Source organism: Chrysochloris asiatica, unplaced genomic scaffold (genome assembly GCF_000296735.1).
Source record: "Chrysochloris asiatica unplaced genomic scaffold, ChrAsi1.0 scaffold00027, whole genome shotgun sequence".
In the NCBI taxonomy this organism is placed as follows: domain Eukaryota; kingdom Metazoa; phylum Chordata; class Mammalia; order Afrosoricida; family Chrysochloridae; genus Chrysochloris; species Chrysochloris asiatica.
In genome coordinates, this window is record NW_006408545.1 from 18,531,476 (window position 1) to 18,550,796 (window position 19,321).

At 41.8% G+C, this 19,321-nt stretch overlaps 1 protein-coding gene across 1 annotated transcript in view; it reads right to left on the reverse strand.

Annotated features, from left to right (window-relative positions):
• Window positions 1-3,652: 3,652 nt before the first annotated feature.
• Window positions 3,653-19,321, reverse strand: part of LOC102811325 — a 128,492-nt gene continuing 112,823 nt past the window's right edge. Inside the window, exons 23-27 of the mRNA XM_006839992.1 lie at window positions 13,435-13,592; window positions 12,325-12,436; window positions 10,507-10,556; window positions 9,266-9,442; window positions 3,653-3,743 (exon numbers count right to left, since the gene is read on the reverse strand). Coding sequence (XP_006840055.1) covers window positions 3,653-3,743; window positions 9,266-9,442; window positions 10,507-10,556; window positions 12,325-12,436; window positions 13,435-13,592 — 588 coding nt within the window. The remainder of the gene's footprint in view (window positions 3,744-9,265; window positions 9,443-10,506; window positions 10,557-12,324; window positions 12,437-13,434; window positions 13,593-19,321) is intronic.

A 19,321-nucleotide genomic window follows, 5' to 3' on the forward strand; every position in this document is an offset into this window, starting at 1 on the left:
GCCTGAGCTAGTGGACATGCCACCTCAACCCCTGAAGGGTTCTACTATGCATGCACACAGATCTCCTTGAAATTTGAAGTGACAGTTTCCACTTAAAACCAAACGATAGCGCAAAACAGCCACAGCCGGCCCTGAACTGTTTATCACTAGTAAAAACGCCTGACTGGGGATTGTAGAGTGGGACAGGTAGACTAAAAAGGAAATAGGCCAAATATTAAATCCTGAGTTACATCACAATGACCAACAGTGGCATCTTGAAGTTTCTCAAGAAGAGTGAAAAAGGAAGCCCATCTCCTGATCACATCTACTGAGAGGCAATCAGAAAGCATAAAAAATACCAAAATACACACCCATCTAAGTATTAAGGCCACAGATAATTCCTGAATATGCCCAAAAAACAGAAGCAGATGGCCAAATCAACACATGTCCAGAAACGAGATAAAGTGACTGAGGCAAATGAGCTGGAAATAGACCTACACTCCATACCAGAAGATGGGCAAGCTTTGGAAATGCCTGAGAAGGAATTAAAAAAAAGATGATAAAATGTATCAAAAAAATGTATAAAATGGAGTTGAGAAAAATAAGGAAGAAGTTAGGAAAGCGCTACAGGAACAATCAAATAAAATAGATACAGCATTGGAAACAATGCAAAACCTACAGAAAGAGGTCCAAATGATTAATAATAGAATATCAGAAATGGACAATACACTGAAAGGGCAAAGGAGTAGAATCGAAGAGTTAGAAGTCAGAACTAGTGAGCTAGAAGATAAATCTCTCAACACTAATAAAATAGAAAAGCAAAAAAAGATTTTAAAAAATCTGAAGAAGGCCTAAGATTCATGTTGGACAACATGAAGAGGAATAACTTAAGAATTATTGGCATTCCAGAACAGGAAGAGTCACACAAGTCCACAGAAGAGATAGTTGAAGAGCTTCTGGAAGAAAATTTTCTAACATCCTGAAAAGCATAAAGATAAGCATTCAAGAAGCTTAACAAACCCCAGGAAGGATAGACCCTAAAAGACAATCCCAAAACATATCATAATCAGGCTCTCCAAAACCAAAGATAAGGACAGAATCCTGGAAGCAGCTAGGGAAAACAGAAGTGTAACATACAAAAGCAATCAAATCAGATTAAGCTCGGATCTCTCAACAGAAACCATGCAGGCAAGAAGGCAACGGGGAGACATATGTAAAATTCTGAAAGAAAAAAACTGCCAACCAAGAATCCTGTACCCAGCAAAGGTATCAATCAAATACTATGGTGTAATCAAAATATTCCAAGATAAACAGAAGCTAAGGGATTTTGCCAAAGCCAACCCTGCTATGAAAAACATCCTAAAGGAAGTTCTGTGGCCTGAGAACCAACAAGAACAGACAACAACCAGAGAATGACATACGTGGCAGCATAACCCTGATGCTGAACTCAATCGACAAATGGAAGAGTCAAGAACAGAATAAAATGATAAGAACATAGGATCTGAAAGGTCAGTCTATGATCAAAACAATTACAATGTGAAAGAAGGTAAACACAGAGGAAGAGAGATCCAGGTAGTGGGAAGGTCAGGTAGATTACAGGATAAAACAGACTGTCTTAAATGGAGGGAAGAATTAATGGAATATGAGGTAGCCAGTGGGGTTGGGGTGGGGGGTTTAGTCAAATGTTGGGGAGGGCAATACAAGAAGGGGGGAGGAGGTGGAAGAACAAGATAGGGGAACACTGAGACAGGTTTGCATGGCCTAAGTGGGACAGAGGTAAATAGTGATAAATGCTCAACCTTGGAACTACAGGGCTCTGGGATACAGGGATCTAGGCATAGATTAAAGAGGGGAAATAATACTAAAATGCTTGACTGTCTTATGAATATTGGTTTCCCATGCCTACTATTGTAAAATAGACACTTGAGTGAGATAGAAAGCAATGTTGGGAAACATGATTACAGAAAATTGTAAGCCTCTCTTTAGCTTATAACTGATTGGAATACCTAAAAGGGGTTCTAGAACTTGCCCAGTGAAATAGGCCTCTTGAAAAGCCTTTACAGATTATAGGACCTTAGGTGGAATCCTGAGTCCCATCTAGAACCTTCTGAGGTGGGACATTCCCAGTAGCAAGGACAAGCAGACCAGCCTGGAACAGCTACAGCAACAGAAGATACATCTTCAAAGAGAGATCATTAGGAAAAACCCAAAACAAAAATGTCAGCATGACTGGCTACTACAAGAATAAGCAAGCTGTTTGCCAGGAAGACATCAAGGCAATCAATCAAGTTCCTTCAGGACACACCCCCTCTGATACTGAAACTCATAGGGAACACACAAACAGGCATGTAAGCTTGCTGGTGACCACATTGATTTACTGAAGAGTGGAAAAGGGGGAAAGGCAACAATGAAAAAATGGGCTGAGTTAAATCACAGTCCATTGACTCCCGTTGACCTGGAGATGAGAGAGAAAAGAGGAAGGGCTGGTTGGTCCAAAGTGTGACCTGAGGACACCTGAGCCCATGGACAAGGACATAGCCACAGAGGGCTAGAGCTTGGAGTGATGCATCCAGCTGGTATGAAGTGAGGGGAGATGCACAAGCACACCCACACTTGCAGATAGTACCCATTTGACCTAGCCTCAATGGCTTGATAATTAGAACTCAACTAGAGGAAGATTTAAAAAAAAAAAAAAATTCTTTTGATCAAGGAAACATTGCTATAATTTGATGAACCTGACCTATACTCAAGGAGCTAGTAACTCTAAATACCAACAGAGAGGGAAGGAATCTTCACATCAAGTATCAATGCTATCCCCTCTGTACACAGGGTAGATAGGGACGGGCAACTTAGACATTGGCTACCTAAAATAGGGGGTGGGTGGGTGATAAAGGCACACAGTGACTGGCTTACAAGGTTTCAAAAGGGAGTTTAGTTTAAGCGTATGGAGGGAAAGAAAGAGTCCCCACTGAATAGTTTTCATCTTGTCTAGATGATGGGTCTGGTGAAAAGAGATGGGGATAAGATTTGTATGATTCAATAATAAATAATTGTTATCTTGACTAAAAAAAAGAAAGAAAGGCAAGAACAGAACTCATCACTCCTTCTTTCCTAATCTGGTTCCTCCTCCTTGGAAGGAACGACAGGCCACCCAGGCACCGAAACCAGAAACCAGGTGGCCATTTTTAGACTCTCCCTTCTTTACTCCTCAGTCCTGCTGATTCCATTACTAAATGTCACTCACGTTTGTACCCAGTTTTCATTCCCACTTCCATTATCTAAACCTTACATTGAGGGCCCCCCGATAAGGGTCATGGCTATGAGCTATGACTCTCAATCAGGGGACCTCAATGCACATTTTAGAAATAGCAGGAGCATTTTTAACTGTTGCAATGGTTGCCTATGAGGAATAAAACGATTCCTGGGTTTCTGAGAGAGATTCAAATGACCCTTTCCACTTATTAGAGCAAAATCTAACTCATTTTAAGTGAGGGCTGAATACTTTCAATATCAAATTTTCTGAATATGAAGGAGACATTTTTTTTCTTCTTCCATCATTAAAACCCTACCTGATCCTATCATTCACGTCTCAAGCTTTTAATCAGCTAGTTTTCAGATCAAGGACAAAATGTGGTTTTAGTCTGGAGAATTTGTCTGTTTAGCAATCACAACGTCAGACTATTCCTGCTGTGGTGCAGATCAGGGTGGCTTGGCCCAGTTTCATCTCATTGTTCAGGTCATAGTATCTGATGGTGCCCAAAAGCCTATGGGAAAGGCAGAAGCATGAGGTCTGCAATTCTGTACACTGGCCGGCAGGTTGCACGGTGTGGCCTGTCAGCAGGAATGGCCCCTAGCCTTCTCTCTGAGGAGTATGTTAGCAGCTGGAGCTACCGGGCCTCTATCAAGTGCTGTTGCCTCTGCTTGCTTCCAGATGCTTCCATCCCAACGTGGGGCAGAGATGACAGCAGAAAGCTTCAGGTACTCAGTGAAGGAAGCACAAAACCCAGAGTGCAGCCCTCCCAGGGAGACTGCCAACTCCCACCCTAAAGCAGGAGTCCTGGTATGGCACTGTGGGCTAACGTGCTGGACTACAAAGTCGGTTTGAACTGCAAGATTGGCAGTTCAGGTTCACCAGGCACTTCTTGGAAATTCTATACAGGGTCACTATGGGTCGGAACCTGACCTGACGGCACTTAACAACAACCTTAAAGAAGGACCATCAACTACCTGCTCTTACAGTCCTTGACTTCCTCAACAAGGTCCCCCTACACCTCCATTACTCTTCAGCCACCCATTCCTGGGCCACACCCTAAAATTCATCACCTGGAACCAATTCCGTACACCAACTTTTATTCTTCCAGTTTTCTCACTCCTTCGCTCCTATTAAATCTCTTTCATTCCCACAAAATACACACATTGGTGTTACCCAGACCTCTGGTCTCCCCTAGCAGTTGCTTATAACTTTCTTACCTCCGTTCCTTTTCTGCCTTGTTGTTAAGTGCCATCAAGTCAGTCCCAACTCACAGTGACCCGGTATAGGGTTTCCAAGGAGTAGCTGGTGGGTTTGAACTGCCAACCTTGTAGTGAACAGTCAAGTTCTTATCTTGCAGTGCCACACCAGGACTTCCCTTCTCTGTGTTGTTGTTAAGTGCCATCGAGTTGGTTCCAACTCATACTGACACTATATAGGGTTTTTGAGGAGATGCTGGTGGGTTTGAACTGCTGACCTTATGGTTTGCAGTCCAGTGCTTCTCCTACAGCACCACACTAGGAGTCCTCCACCTAGATTGGACCAAATCAAGCATTATTCTCTCACCAGCACTTTTAATTCTTTCCTTCTCAGTACTCACAACCTACCTAACAAACTCCCAGCTCTGGATTTCTCTAACCTTTCAGCTTTCTGCTCCTAGTTGCAGGTTGCTAAGGCACAGCTAGAGGAAATCACATGGCTAATTACATTGATGCAACAATACATAATGGTTCCTAGCCTGAATTGTGTCACCCAAGAATAATTCTGTTTCTTTCCTTTGGCTATCTCTCAGGCCCATTTCCCTTTTCAGCAGTCTTAAACTTTCTTTAAGATCTATACCAAATTCCTATTAGCAGATGATGATGCCAGCTGGCTTCAACTCCATCCACTTCCTCCTGACCTACCCACAAAGTCAGACACTCCCCCCTCACTCTTTCAACCAGGATCAAAGGCAGAGGTGGGCACCCAGGAGACACAATGAAGACCACCTCTGCTGGCTCAAGGATCTGACATTCAGAGGGAGCTAGACATGTTAGCATGACACTGTGCTGGAAGCGTGGCACAATGAAAGCTATGAAAGTGCAAAAGAAACATGGTCTAAGAAGCTCCCAAGAATTGCCAGGAGACTAATGGAAGAATTCCACAGTGCAGGTTTCTGAGCCAAGACTTATTATCTTACCCCACATCTCTTCTTCCTAACGGCACTGCCACCCTTGTTTTCTTTCCCTGCCTCAGGTTTCTTTGGCCAAACAGCACCGGAGGACACCAGCTCCATGCAGACAGCAGTCCCAGAGGTCATGCCAGTCTGTCTGTCCTCAGTTGCAGAACTCTACTCCATCTTCGGAGGGGTCTGGGCACCTATGGGAGCCTCATTTGAGCCTTGGCTGGAGCTTCAGCCCTTACTTTGAGTGTTGGCCTGGGACTTTAGCAGACAGAGCCTCAGACCCTTGGCAATGTGTGCCCGAGTCAACTTCCTCAGCTTGGGGTGGACAATGTGGGCCAGTCGACTAGGCTTGCAGTTGACAACCCTTGGGATCTTAGGTTTGACCTCTTTGGGCTTTATAAGAGCCTTGATAGCCTCAGCACAGGCATCCATGGCCTTGGCATTGTTCTTTAGGGCCTTCTCTTGTGCTTCTTGGCAAAGCACATGTTCCTCAGAAACTTGGGGTCCACCCCCTTAAGAAACTCATATCATTGTGATTGAGTTTCTTGATACCATTTCTATGCCATTTTTGGGACTGGTTGTGCATGGTGTGGTTCTTGCACTTAGCCATGTCTGCATTATTGCCTGCAGCTCCCAGTGTACCAGGGACTGGAAGAGAGCGAGCGTGTTGCCACTTTCTTATTTACCTAAGCCAGAAACTCTGGATGACATTCTAATTCTCTCCTTCTTCCTCAGGACCTGGCCTAGCTGATTTCACCTCTGATTTTTTGAGCTGTGTACCCTGGTTTTGGCTGCATCTGCCCAGAGGAAGGGGTGCCTTCTAGCTTGTTTAAGTTAGTCATATGGGATAATGGTGACTCTGGTTGGCATATGGCGAGGGTTCAATTACTGTTAGGAACTTTTCTTTCTTTCCATCTGTTGCTCCTTCAACAGTCAGTGCAATTTTTCCTGGGAATGTGGCCAAATGTAGCCCTAGTCTCCAGACTCACTGTCTCCTCTGGAGTCCTAAAGGGAATGGGGACTTCAAGAAACCTTGGAAGACTAGTACCCCTTAGCTCATCTTCCACAGAAACTCCAGTTCTTGGATGGGAGAAGGGGGGATTCTGCTAAAACATGGTGTATTACAGACTTCTTAAGGATTAAGCCTACCACCCAATTATCAGTTCATTGTATTGTGGTGACTTTTGTGTGACTGCAATGCTGGAAGCTATACTACTAGTATTACAAATACTAGCAGGGTCACCCATGGTAGAAAGGTTTCATCCGAGCTTCTACACTGAGACAGAATAGGAAGAAAAGCCTGGCAACCTAGCCTGGAAATTAACTGATGAAAATGCCATGGATCATAATAGAGTATTGTCCAAATCTCTTGCTTTGGACATGTTATCGGAAAAGATGAGTCACTAGGGGAGAACATCATAATATTTGATAAAATATGAGGATAAGTGAAAAAATATTGCTATTAGAGTTCCAGTTAACACAAGATTATTCCAAACAAAACATGCTTAAACATGTCTCTATGGTCAGTGGGTAGCTGCAGGCAAGTTCTCTCAGCAATATGCTTGTCTTAGTTTCTTCAGGTTGCCTTCAAAAAAAGGCCCAATCAAAACAGTGGCTTCCAAGGGAATCTGTTGGGTCAGTTATATTCAAGGCAGAAGGTCAGTTCAGAAGGTTAAAGTTATGGTGATAATTTTTTGAGATCCCAAAGGGGTCATCTTGATGGATTTTCTTGAAGGACACAGGATAACCACTGGGGTGTATTAGGAAGAAGTTTTAAGAAAACAGAAAACTGCAGTGGTGAGAAAAAGACCCTGAGGAATCATTTTGCCTATCATAAAAAATGCACCTGCTCATTTTTTGAGGGTAGCAAGGGCTGTCCCATGAGAATTTCACTGGGAAACTTTACCCCAGCTACACTACAGCCCTAATGTTGCCCCCACCTCCCTTTTTTTTGTTCCACAAACTCAACACTTAAAAGGAATGTGTTCCTGGAAATGTCAAGACTGCTGTTTTGATGTGTAATTCCATGAACCTGTGTCTTCTGCACAAAAAGTGAGATTTCTCCTCCTGAACCATCCCTTCCCTTCCTTTCTATTGTTGTTTTCTGCTAAGTACCGTCGAGTTGGTTCCAACTCATAGCAACTCTGTGTAGAGTTTCCTAGGAGCAGCTGGTGGATTTGAACTACCTACCTTGTGGTTCGCAGCCCAGTGTTATGTGCGCATGTCAAAGGGGATATGCTTAAATCTCAAGAGTTTAAGAAGCAGGAGGTAGGTGTCATGAAGAAACCCTGAATCTGTATGAGCTCCCCTACCTCCTGGCTGTGAGACTTGCCCTCTGGGTGGGCACTTACTTTACTCACACGTAGGAAGGAAATAAGGAATAGAGCAAGAGGTGCAAATTAGAGTGATACTTTTTCCTTTTCACATTCTGACTCTATTTGGTTGCTGCAAGTGAAACAGATTACAAAAAAAATAGACTTCTGAACTATATATTAAAGCCAAATGTAGTGAATTTCTGGTTGGTGGCTATGTGCTGTGGAGTCGATTCTGACTCGTAGCGACCCTGAAGAGAGATACCAAGACTGTAAATCTTTACAGGAGCAGAAAGCCTCATCTTTCTCCTGTGGCTGGTAGTTCCAACTGCTGATCTTGCTGTAAGCAGCCCGACTTGTAAGCCACTACGCTACCAGAGCACCTTAGAACTTCTGGCTAGACGTCTGGAAACTATTTCTAGAGTTTGATCCCAAATGAAGATTGCGTTTATGATTGGCTGACTTGGCTCCTGAGTGGATGAGTGACAAAAGAATCTTCAGATAACAGAGGTAAGAAGCCTTAAAGAATTATCCTGTGGTGTTTAATTGAGAGAAAGATGTGATCAGCATCCCAGACAGCAGATGTATAGTCAAACCCTTCAGCAAAGCAGGATGCTGAGGCATCTTTGCCCACCCCCTCAAATGCATTCTTCCATTAGTTAAATTCTGAAGACCTTCCCCAGGAGAGGTGCTGCTGAGCTCAAGACTCAAAACACTGAAATCCACAAACTGAGTAATTTGTAAGTACTGTTTTGTTAGTTTTGACAGGCAGCTTGTCAAGGACTTAAGGATGTCAGCTTATTTCATCCTCCAGCCCATTCGATCATCCCAATTTCTCTCACGAATTCCACCTTTATGATCACCTCCTTTTTGAATTCCTCCCTGAGGCCCTGAGTAGAGGCTAGCACTCCCTCTTTCACATCCAGTTCATACCCTTTAACACATTGTCATTGAAGCTACTTGTTTGTTTACAGTGCTTTCTCCCCATTGCTGTTGTTTTTGTTGTTAAGTGCTGTGGAGTCAGTTCAAACTCATAGCCACCCTGTATAGGGTTTCCTAGAAGTGGCTGGTGGGTTTGAACCAATGATTTTGCAGTTAGCTGTCCAGTACTTATCCTACGTCACCATACCAGGACTTCTTTATCCCCAATGGACTGACTTTATTGTCGGAGACAATGACATATTCGCCTTTATCATTCTAGCACTTAGCAAAGTGCCTGAGGGCCGAATAATGCACACATAAATGAATGAATAAGGGTGATCTGACACCTGATAAATCTGATCATGTTTATTAGCATTATCAGCACTAAGCTCCATGTTGTTGCCAGGAGAGATTAAGGTAAACTCATCCTACAGGGTATTTTTGCTCCCCCACTGACTGCATGGGTCCAAATACAAAGATGCTCTTATTCCTGGATTGCTAACTCTTGCCCTCTTGCCTTTCTGGACAAAAAGATCAAAGTCCAAATGTAGTATAGGGAGCAAGGGTTTCCATACCAAATCCAACACTCCTGGAGGGGATAGTGGTAGGGAGTAGCAAGTTCTAAAGGAAATGACACACCTGAAGTCAGCCTTAAGGCCTTCCTTGGAATCCCTCAGCCCCTTCTTTTCTTGAGGTTGCCCCATCATGAAAAAGGTGTTCCTGATGCTTGGGAAATCTTCCAGCAGGGCTCTCAGGCTATTGCAGTATGCCAGGATCTGAGCCCGAAGGGCGTAGTGAGACATGTGGTGGCCAAACCTAGAGTCAAAAGAAGGGAGTTCAGGTGTTTCCACAGCTCACCCAAGTTCCAGGATCCGTTTTCCTGGAGGACTTTTAGAAGAAAATGAAGCATCTCTGCCAAGAAGAAATTTTTATCTGGGTCAGGTTACTGCCTGAAGGCAGAGCCATTGACCTCTTCAGAGAACCTTCTACTCTTCCCTGCCAATGCTTCTCTGCTTGTCAGAGAAGAGCAGTTTGATTTGGTTTTATTCAGCAGAACTGTGGCTTCCCTGGTGGTGCAAACAGTTAACATGCTTACTGATTGCTTTGAAAGATTGGAGGTGGGGCTTCAAACAGATTCATTTGGTTTGACCCCCACATTGAAAGTTTGCCTTTCCACCTACCCCACCCCCATATACTGAATCTGAATCTACATTTTATTAAGATCTTTATGTATCCATAAGGTAATTCTTATTTAAGAATTGTTAAAATATAGATTTGGATTCAGTCTATCTGGGTGGAAAGGCAAAATCTTAGTAGGGAGTTGAACTAGAATGAACTGGTTGGAAACCCTGGTTGGAGGTTTGCGTTTACCCAGAGGCACCTCAGGAGAAAGGCCTGGTGATCTACTTGTAAAAAATTAGTCATTGGGAACCTACGGACCACAGTCTACTCTGACGCTCATGGGGTCTCCAGAAGACAAGCTCATTCAGTGGTAACTGGTGGTTTATTTAAGCACCAACTTCGCTAGTCTGGTAGCTCTGGTAGCATAGTGGCTATGAATCGGGCTGCGAACCTTAAGATCAGCAGTTCAAAACTCTCAGCTGTTCCTCAGGAGAAAGATGAGGCTTTTTGCTCCGGTAAAGATGTACAGCCTCGGAAACCCTGTACAGGGTCGCTATGAGTCAGAACTGACTCCACGACACATAACCACCACAGCCTCGGAAACCCTGTACAGGGTCGCTATGAGTTGGAACTGACTCCACGACACATAACCACCACAACCACCCTGGTCGTTATCTAGATTATATACATAATACTTGTGTTCATTGAATTCAGAGTCAGAGATATCAACATGTACTATTCACCTATTCTATACTTACTTCTGACAATATTCAATGATAACATCTCTCTTGGCTTTCACAATTTCATCCTGTGATGAAAGAAAATTATAGTTATTATATTAGACAGTCAACTGTATAAACCATCCATCCATCCCAGTACATGTGTGCAGACTTTAAGTAGGGAAGGCCATGAAATTGAGAGATTCTTTCTGAAGCTATTCTTGTTGGGACATAGTCCTCTATGGGTCTCTTTCCCTCTTATACATCCTGCTGAGTATGCCCAGACAGCAAGTTCCTGATCATTCTTTACCTTGGTTACTTCTCAGACTTGTTTGCTGTGAGCAACATTGAGGAATGAAGGAATGTCTCCCTCTAGGAAAAACACTAGGTTTGTAAAGAAAGAGGTGGATACCCAAGTTCAATGTTTCTCAACTCTGACACAAGTCCCCTATGGTCATGTGGATCAATCCATGTTGCCCTCACAAGACTTGGGAGGCAAGGGGAGCAGACTCAAATGTAAAGTTCATGTAGCTGCTCTGCTGTGAGTAACAAAGTCCTTTGACTCTTACCCAGGAGTCTCATGTGGTCTGCCAAATGTCAGTGGAAGAATAACAGGCTTGTAAATCAGGTAAAAACCCAGACCCTGACAAAACTGAGCTGGATAATCCTGAATAGCAGTTAACAAGTTCCTGTATTTTTCACTTGTTGTTAAGTGCTGTTGAGTTGGTTTTGACTCATAGTGACCCTGTATATGGCTTCCAAGGAGCAGCTGGTGGGTTTGAACCACCAATTTTGTGGTTAACAGTCCAGTGCTTATCCACTTTTCACTTAGTGAATGATTTTTGAGAATTTTTCATTAAACGGGTCCCTTTACCTTCAATATTGTTGAGTAATAGTCTAATTTGGAAGGTCTGGCTTCTATCAGATCCCATTTATAGGACTGGATTAGGTAATTCTATACCTTGGAAGACATCTTTTTTAGTCACAAAGGCTGGTGTTTGAAACCCTTGTCATTTTTCTCCCAAATAACTATGCATTAGTTTAATGATTTCCTAGTCAAAAGAGTAATAAATAAGAAAGTGATATTGACATAATTCACCAGATTCAAAGTTTGAACTTTATACCATTCTTCAGTAGATTGTCATTGTTGCTGCTAAGTGCTGTTGAGTCAGTTCTGACCCAGAGTGACCCTGTGTAACATTTCTGAGGAGTGGCTGGTGGGTTTGAACCGCCAACCTCATGGTTCAAACTAACCTTGCAGTCCAGGACATTATCTTGCAGCGCCACATCATCAGGCTAATATAAAACCCTTAACTAGAAACATGTCTGAAGACTGAAGATCATAGGCAACTAGATAGTGGTGCTTCTCCTCACCTTGTGTCACCCAGGGATGGTGTCAAATCCAGTGTAGGTGTTAAAACTGGTCGGTTTAGAAAGTGACAAAACAAAATGAAATCTTGGAAAAACGTACCCATTTAAACAACTCGGTTGCTATTAGTTTGAATTGGTTCCTTTCTATTTATTATTGAACATCCCTTTTCAGTTCTTCTCAAAATATTTACATGGTCCTAGCCAAATAGGAGTACTGGTGTGGTGCTGCAGGATAATGCACTGGATTGCAAGATTGGTTTGAACTACATGGTCAGCCAAGCCCATCAATTCAAACCCACCAGCTGCTCCTTGTAAACCCTATACAGGGTTGTTATCAGTCAGAACCGACTCAAAGGCACTTAACAACAACAACAACAGCAACAGCCAAATAGATTGAAAGCAGCACATTCCAAGTCAAGAATTTCTATTTGTTCAAATGTAAAAGAGGACCAGAGCTTTGGGATGCTCTTTTCACCGCACACTCACTGGGTTTTGCATTCTGTCAGCCATGGTTTGTTTCCTGAGGAGAAAGTTGTTCAGCATCATGTCCCGCAGCCCCACCTTTTCTAGTTGAATAGACACGAAAGCCTCCGGTGCCCTGACAAGTGAAGAGAGACATCTAAGCACAAGACAGGGGGTAAGTGGCTATGCAACAAGAAAAATCCAAGAGCTTTCTGGGAGACAGAATATCTGGGTTGAGTGCTGGGCTTCTCAATACGAGATCAAGTGGTTCTGCCTCCATGGTTCTCACGTGTTTTAAATGTGTTTGATGATCACAGGGTACGCTGATGTGTCCATCTCTTTAAGGAACCCCTTGGGCCTGAAGCATGCATCCGGAGTCCCTCTTTGGTCCCAAACTCGAGAACCAGCCTCTTGTACCTTCCTGGCCTGAATTTTAGGGGTTTCTGGTCTGAAAGGGAATCCCAAAGGGTTCTCGCTGAGGCACTGCTGGGAACGTGGGCTTAGAGCACTTAAACTCTGGCCATGTTTCAGATAAATGACAGCTTGAGTAGTAGAGTAGATTTGGCTGATATTATTAGTTTATTCTAAATTAAGTTAGAGTGTCATTGGCATGCCTCAATAAAACACTCAAGAGTATTCAATAATTACTACAGAATACAAATGTTTCTCTCTGTCAGGGTGAAGTGTGGTCATGATGTAGGTATGTCTCTTTAGAGGCTGTGCACTCCTAAGGTTATTATTTCTGACAACACACCATCCCATTATCCAAAGCAATGGTCAAATTTTGGCCTTTGCAATTTAAGATAGATATGAAAGATGTACATCTTTTTCCTTGTGTTCTACCTTTCTTGGAGTTTGGAATATCTACAGAGAGAAGAAAGAGAGAAAGGAGGGGAGAGAGAGAGAAATAAAAAAAGAGAAGAGGAGAGCTAGGAGAGGTTGAAATGAGAAGTGGTTGACTCTCCTTCATAGATTGGAGTATGTTGGAAGGAGTTGAGCCTTTTCAGTGTTCATGCAAAGTCTTCAAAAGAAATCATGTGATGGTCACTTTAGCATAGGTCGCCTACAATACTATGTAATTAACTGCCTTAAAAGAGAACACTTACATTATTTTAAGCAATTCAGGGGCAGTACCTTTTGATAATCTGCAGTCTTTCTGAAGGATGTGTAAGAGTATCTGGGACTTTTGGAGTTGTGGCTAACAGCAAACTCTCTATGTCATTCATAATTCTGGAATATCTTCTTCTGGTTGAACCCATACCACCATGATTTCTCAGATCTGAACTTATTTCCTAAAATAATTTAAAATAAAGTAAATTAAATTGGTTCCATTTTTAAGCCTTGCAATACAAGCTCCATAATCATCTCATAGCCACAACTAAGTCCCCGAATACCTACACATTCCTGGGCACAAAAGAGGGAGAGAGAAGGGAACAGGAGAAGGAGAAGGGGAGACACTATTTTGCACAATGAAGGAGTAAGGCACTAAATGTGACAATTTACATAACAGAATAAAATAGTTTTCTAAAGTGCATGAGAAGGGAGTTGAGTGTTCTTCCTAATTTTGAACTCTCCTATTAATATGAAGAAAGGAAATGAATAAAGGGAAGTAGAAGAGGTTCATGATCCTGAGACCAGAAGAACTAGATGGTGCCCCACTATCACTACCAACTGCTCTGAAAGGGATCATAGTAGAAGGTCCTGGATAGAGTGAGAGAAAAATGTAGAACAAAACTCAAAATCATACTCAATGGGAATATAAGAGCAGACATGCACTCTGCTTGGTGACCACATTCATCACCAATAAGGGGAAGTGAGGGAAAAATATCAACGAAGCTGCAAGCTGAGCCCTACAACATTCAATAGACTCCTGTGAACCTGGGTGGAGACCTGGTTGGCCAGCAATGTGGCAAGACCTGGGGACTCTTGGGCCCAGAGTCAGTGACATAGCCACAGAGGACTAAAGTAGAGAGTGAAGCATCCAGCTGATAAGAAGAGAAGGCATATGCACAAGAACACCCACACTTGCAGATAATACCCACTTGACCTGGCTTCAGTGACTGGATGATCACAACTCAACTAGAAGAAGAAAGAAGAGGAAAAAAAGAGCAATCTGATACAATTTGATGAACTTGACCTACACCTATGGATGCAGTAGCTCAAAAGAGGGAACAAATCTTTACAGCAAGGATCATTCCCACCCCCTCTATACACAGAGTAGGACAGGGATGGGCAACTTGGACATTGGCTACCCAAAATGGGGGGGCTACAAAGGCAAGAAGTGACTGGCTTACAAGCTTTCAAGAGGGAACCTAGATCCAGAGGGCGTGGAGGAAGGTAGAATCTCTACTGAGTAGTATCCAATCTGTCTGGGCGGAGCTGATGAAAGGCGATGGGGATAGGTCTCTTGTGGTACAATAGTGAGTAATTGTTATTAGAATTGACTGTGAGGGTTGGAAATGTAAAGGTAGACTTTTATAACAAAAGGAAGGGAGTGCTTGACTTTTCAGTCTAGGTGCGGAGGTCCCTGGAACCATCAAGGGAGAAGAGCAGAGAGCAGGACCCTACCCAGGGAAACAGTAACATCAGAGATGGAGGCAGAGATGATGATGTGGAGAGATGGAGCATCTGGGGACTCTAGACCCAGAGAGGGAGAGTGGCTGTGTGCTGAGGACACAGGGGGGCAGGCTTGCAGGGTAAACCCTTTGGTTGGTTGATGATGCATGGAGGGGATTGTAACCATGGAAATGTAATGACATATGATAGGATGAATGTAAAGCTAATGTTCTCCCATGTAAACTATCACATAATTCACAATAAAACAACAAAAAAAAACCCTCAAAATTATAAAAAATTTTTTAAAAGACCATGTTTATTGTTCAGATAGAACTTGGTAGAACCCCTGAAATTATGACCCTTAGTCACCCTTCTGGTCTGAAAATCAACTCAGCCTTTAGGTTCTATTTTCAGCCAAAGGACAGGTCCATAGGGGAACAATCACACTAGTGAGATGCCCATTATTTACATTATCTCCATTTGAGATCAAAAGGGCAGGATTTACCAAGGGCAAAATTCAGAAGGGTTAGGAAAGAAAGAGGAAACAGGAAACACAGAGAGGAAGTGGGATAAATGATGTTACATTGGGGGATTGCAACTAGTGAGATTAAGAAAAATTTGTCTTAATTATTTAATGGAAAACTGATCTGCTCTATAAGCCTTCACCTAATTCACAATAAAAAGTTTTTTAAAAAGGAAGAAAGAAAGAAAAGAATCATGTAATAATGGATGAAAGTGGTGAGATGATTGGGAACCATAAGACGTAAACAATGCGACCCTTTGTAAAGTTGATTTTCTAAAACCATATGTATTTTTATATTTAAATTACATTCACTTAGTGATCTTAACTGAGTCCTGGTGTTGCACTGTGGGTTAATGCGCCAGACTGCAAAGCCATTTGAACTGCAAGGTCGGCAGTTCAAGCTCACCAGCTGCTCCTTGGAAACCCAATACAGGGTTGCTATGGGTCAGAACTGACTAAACGGCACTTCACAACAACAACAATGATCTTATGGGCAGTTATTATTTTTGTTTGTTTTATTGTTGTTTTCCAAAGTGGTAGTTTCCAAATCCTTTTCTTTGCTGCATCCTTTCCTAAAACCAACAGTGGAAAAGGCTGATTGATGATAAGGAGCTACTAAGATGTGTGGCCTTTTATAGTCAGGTGATATTAAGCTAAAGGGAATGTCATGGCTACATAGGACAAGCACTGAACTTCCTAACCACAAGGCCAGTGGTTCGAACCTACCAGCAGCTCTGTGGGAAAAAGATGAGGCTTTCTGCTCCTGCAAAGATTTATAGTCTCAGAATCAAGAGAGGGAACTGACTCAAAGGCACTTAGCTAAAAATTAAGCTAAAAATTTCAGTTATGTTATTTGATATTATTCTACCTCCTCATCTACTCTATTAAAATGGTAATATAAATGTACATTAATAGACATGGAACTATATTAAAAATATACTCTGAGATGGAAATTAAAAGCAGGTTTGTAATAGTATGCAATAGTTGTGATGAGGCTGAGAGAAAACAGGCACTCCATACAATATTGGTGGGCATGCAAAGTATATAAACCTCTTGGAGGTGAGTTGGCAATATCATATGCATATACTTTTTGATCCAACAATCCCAATTTTAGGAATTGTCCCTGAATATATAATTCCAATAGTATGAAAACACACACAATATTACTCATTATAGCATTATTCGTCATGGCTAAATACCAGAAACTACCAAATGCCCAAATGTAAAAGAATGGCTGAATAAACTCTAACCCTCCCACACAATAAAGAACTCTGAAGCTATAAGAAAGAATGGAAAGATCTCTATTACTGGTTTGGGATACACTGTTAAATGAAAAAATAAAGTACAAAAGAGCAGACAAAATCCCAAACCTCTCATGATGAAAACATTCAACAAACTGGGACTACTAAAGAATGTCCTCAGCTTGGTCCAGGGCATCTATGAAAGGCCTCTAGCTAACATGATGTGGTGGGGGTGTGTGTGTGGGGGGGTGCCGTGCTTGGAGTCAGTTCCGACTCATAGCAACCGTGTATAAAGTTCCTGAGGCTGTAAATTTCTACAGGAACAGAAAGCCTCATCTTTCTCCCGTGGAATGGCTGGTAGTTTTGAACTGCTGAGCTTGAGGTTAGCAGTCCAACTCATAACCAGCTAATAAGATATTTAATGGTAAAAGAATGAAAGCTTTCCCCTTGAGAGAAAGATCAAGACATAAGCAAAATGATAATGCCCACTCTTATTACTTCTACTCAACATGTACCAGAGGTATCGTTTTTAAAGTGGATTTCGACTCCTATCAACCCTATATAGGTTTTCCGCGGTGGGTTTGAACCACACACCTTGCAGTTAGCAGTCCGGAGCTTATCCTACAGCAGCACACCAGGACTCCACTAGAGATATAAGGCAGGGAAACTAGTCAAGTAAAATGAAATAAGAGACATCCATATTGGAAACAAAGAAGTAAAACTATCTGTATTCACAGATGACATACAGACAATTCTAAGACGTGAATACACATCCACAACTATTAGAACAAATAAATACACTCATTCAAGTTGCAGGATTCAAGATCAGTATAAAAATCATTTGTATTTACTTGAGCAACAAGCATTCTGAAAATAAAATTTAAAAAGCAATTCCATTTTACAGTAGCTTCAAACACAATAAAATATTTAAGAATAAATTTAACAAAAGTGTAAGACTTGTACACTAAAAACTATAAAACATTGTTGAAGGAAATTAATGACTACAGGATTTCTTTTGGGGTTTAGGAACATACTCTGGACTTATATAGTGGTTGATTGTACAACCTTGTGAATATATTAAAAACTACTGAAATGTACACTTTAAAGAGTAAATTTAACAATGTGTGAATTTTATCTCAATAACAAAGAAAAAAGAAGATTATACTATTGTTACTAAGTGCCATCTAGTCAGTTCTGACTAATAGTGACTCTGTATAGGGTTTTCTAGGAGTAACTGGAGGGTTTGAAACTCTGACCAGCAATTAGCATTCCAATGCTTATCCTATAGCACCACACTGTGATGCTGAAGATTATACTGGTGGTGGTGGTGAAGGTTATGTGCCATGGAGTGAGTTCCGACTCATAGCGACCCTGCATAGGGTTTCCAAGGCTGTAAATCTTTATAGGAACAGAAAGCCTCATCTTTCTCCTATAGACAGCTGGTATTTTTGAACCGCTGACCTTGAGGTTAGCAGCCTAACTTGAAACCACTATGCTACCAGAGTTCCTTGAATATTATACTAGGGTAAGGAAAAAAGTACTGGGACCAGGATTCCTGGTGTGGCACTGTAGGATAAGCATTGTACTGCAAGGTCCGTTTGAACCACAAGGTCAGTGGTTAAAACTCACCAGCTGCTCCTCATAATCCTCATACAGGGTCACTATGAGTAGGACCCAACTCAACAACACTTAAGAAAACACTAGGGTTCCAGTTCATACACACACAGGTTTATTCCAAATCAAACATGTTTAAACATGTCTCTGTGATTAGTGGATGTCTGCAGACAAGTTCTCTCTTGTCTTATTCTCATTATGGTTCCATCACAAACAGTGGCTTCTGAGGGGATCTGCTGGGCCAGTTCAGATCAAGGCAGTGAGAGTAGCAAGGGCAGCTCAGGCTATGGCAACTGTTGTTTTTCCAAAGAAGTCATCTTGTTAGATTTTCTTGAAGGACACATAACAATCACAAGATTTATTAGGAAGATGTTAGAAGAAAATTGAAAGCTGTATTAGTGAGAAAAAGGCCAGAAAAATTGTGCTGGGAACTTTTATTCCCATCATGATAATGCATCTGTTCATTCTTCAATGGCAGCAAAGGCTGTTTTATGAGCAATTCATTGGGAAGCCTTACCCCATCCACCCTCTAGTCCTGATCTTGTCCCTTCAGACTTCTCTTTGTTCCCCAAACTCAAAAGAACCTTTAAAAGGGGGCACAGTTTGAGTCCTTCAAGGAGGCAAAAACTGCCTTTTAGATGTGGTGTAAATTGAAAAGCTCAGATATTTGGGGGAAAGTTTAGAGAGATGGAAACACCATCTTCTAAAGTGTAGAGAGCTAGATGGAGGATATGTTGAAAATAAATAGCTTCACATTTTGATTTTTTTTTTTTGTTAAAAGTTTCTATGATTTTATAGGAATACTTTTTGAGTTAACCTTCTATATATATAGTATGACACCTTTATGGGAAAAAGAGTGCATACATGAATACATAAAAAGAGTACATAAAAATAAAACATAAATGTTATTTGCTTACTTTTGCAAAAAGAAATACAGTCAGAGTTCAACCAGAAGAAGAAAGAAGAGGAAAAAAAGAGTAATCTGATACAATTTGATGAACTTGACCTACACCTATGGATGCAGTAGCTCAAAAGAGGAAACAAATCGTTACAGGAAGAATCATTCCCACCCCTCCACACACAGAGT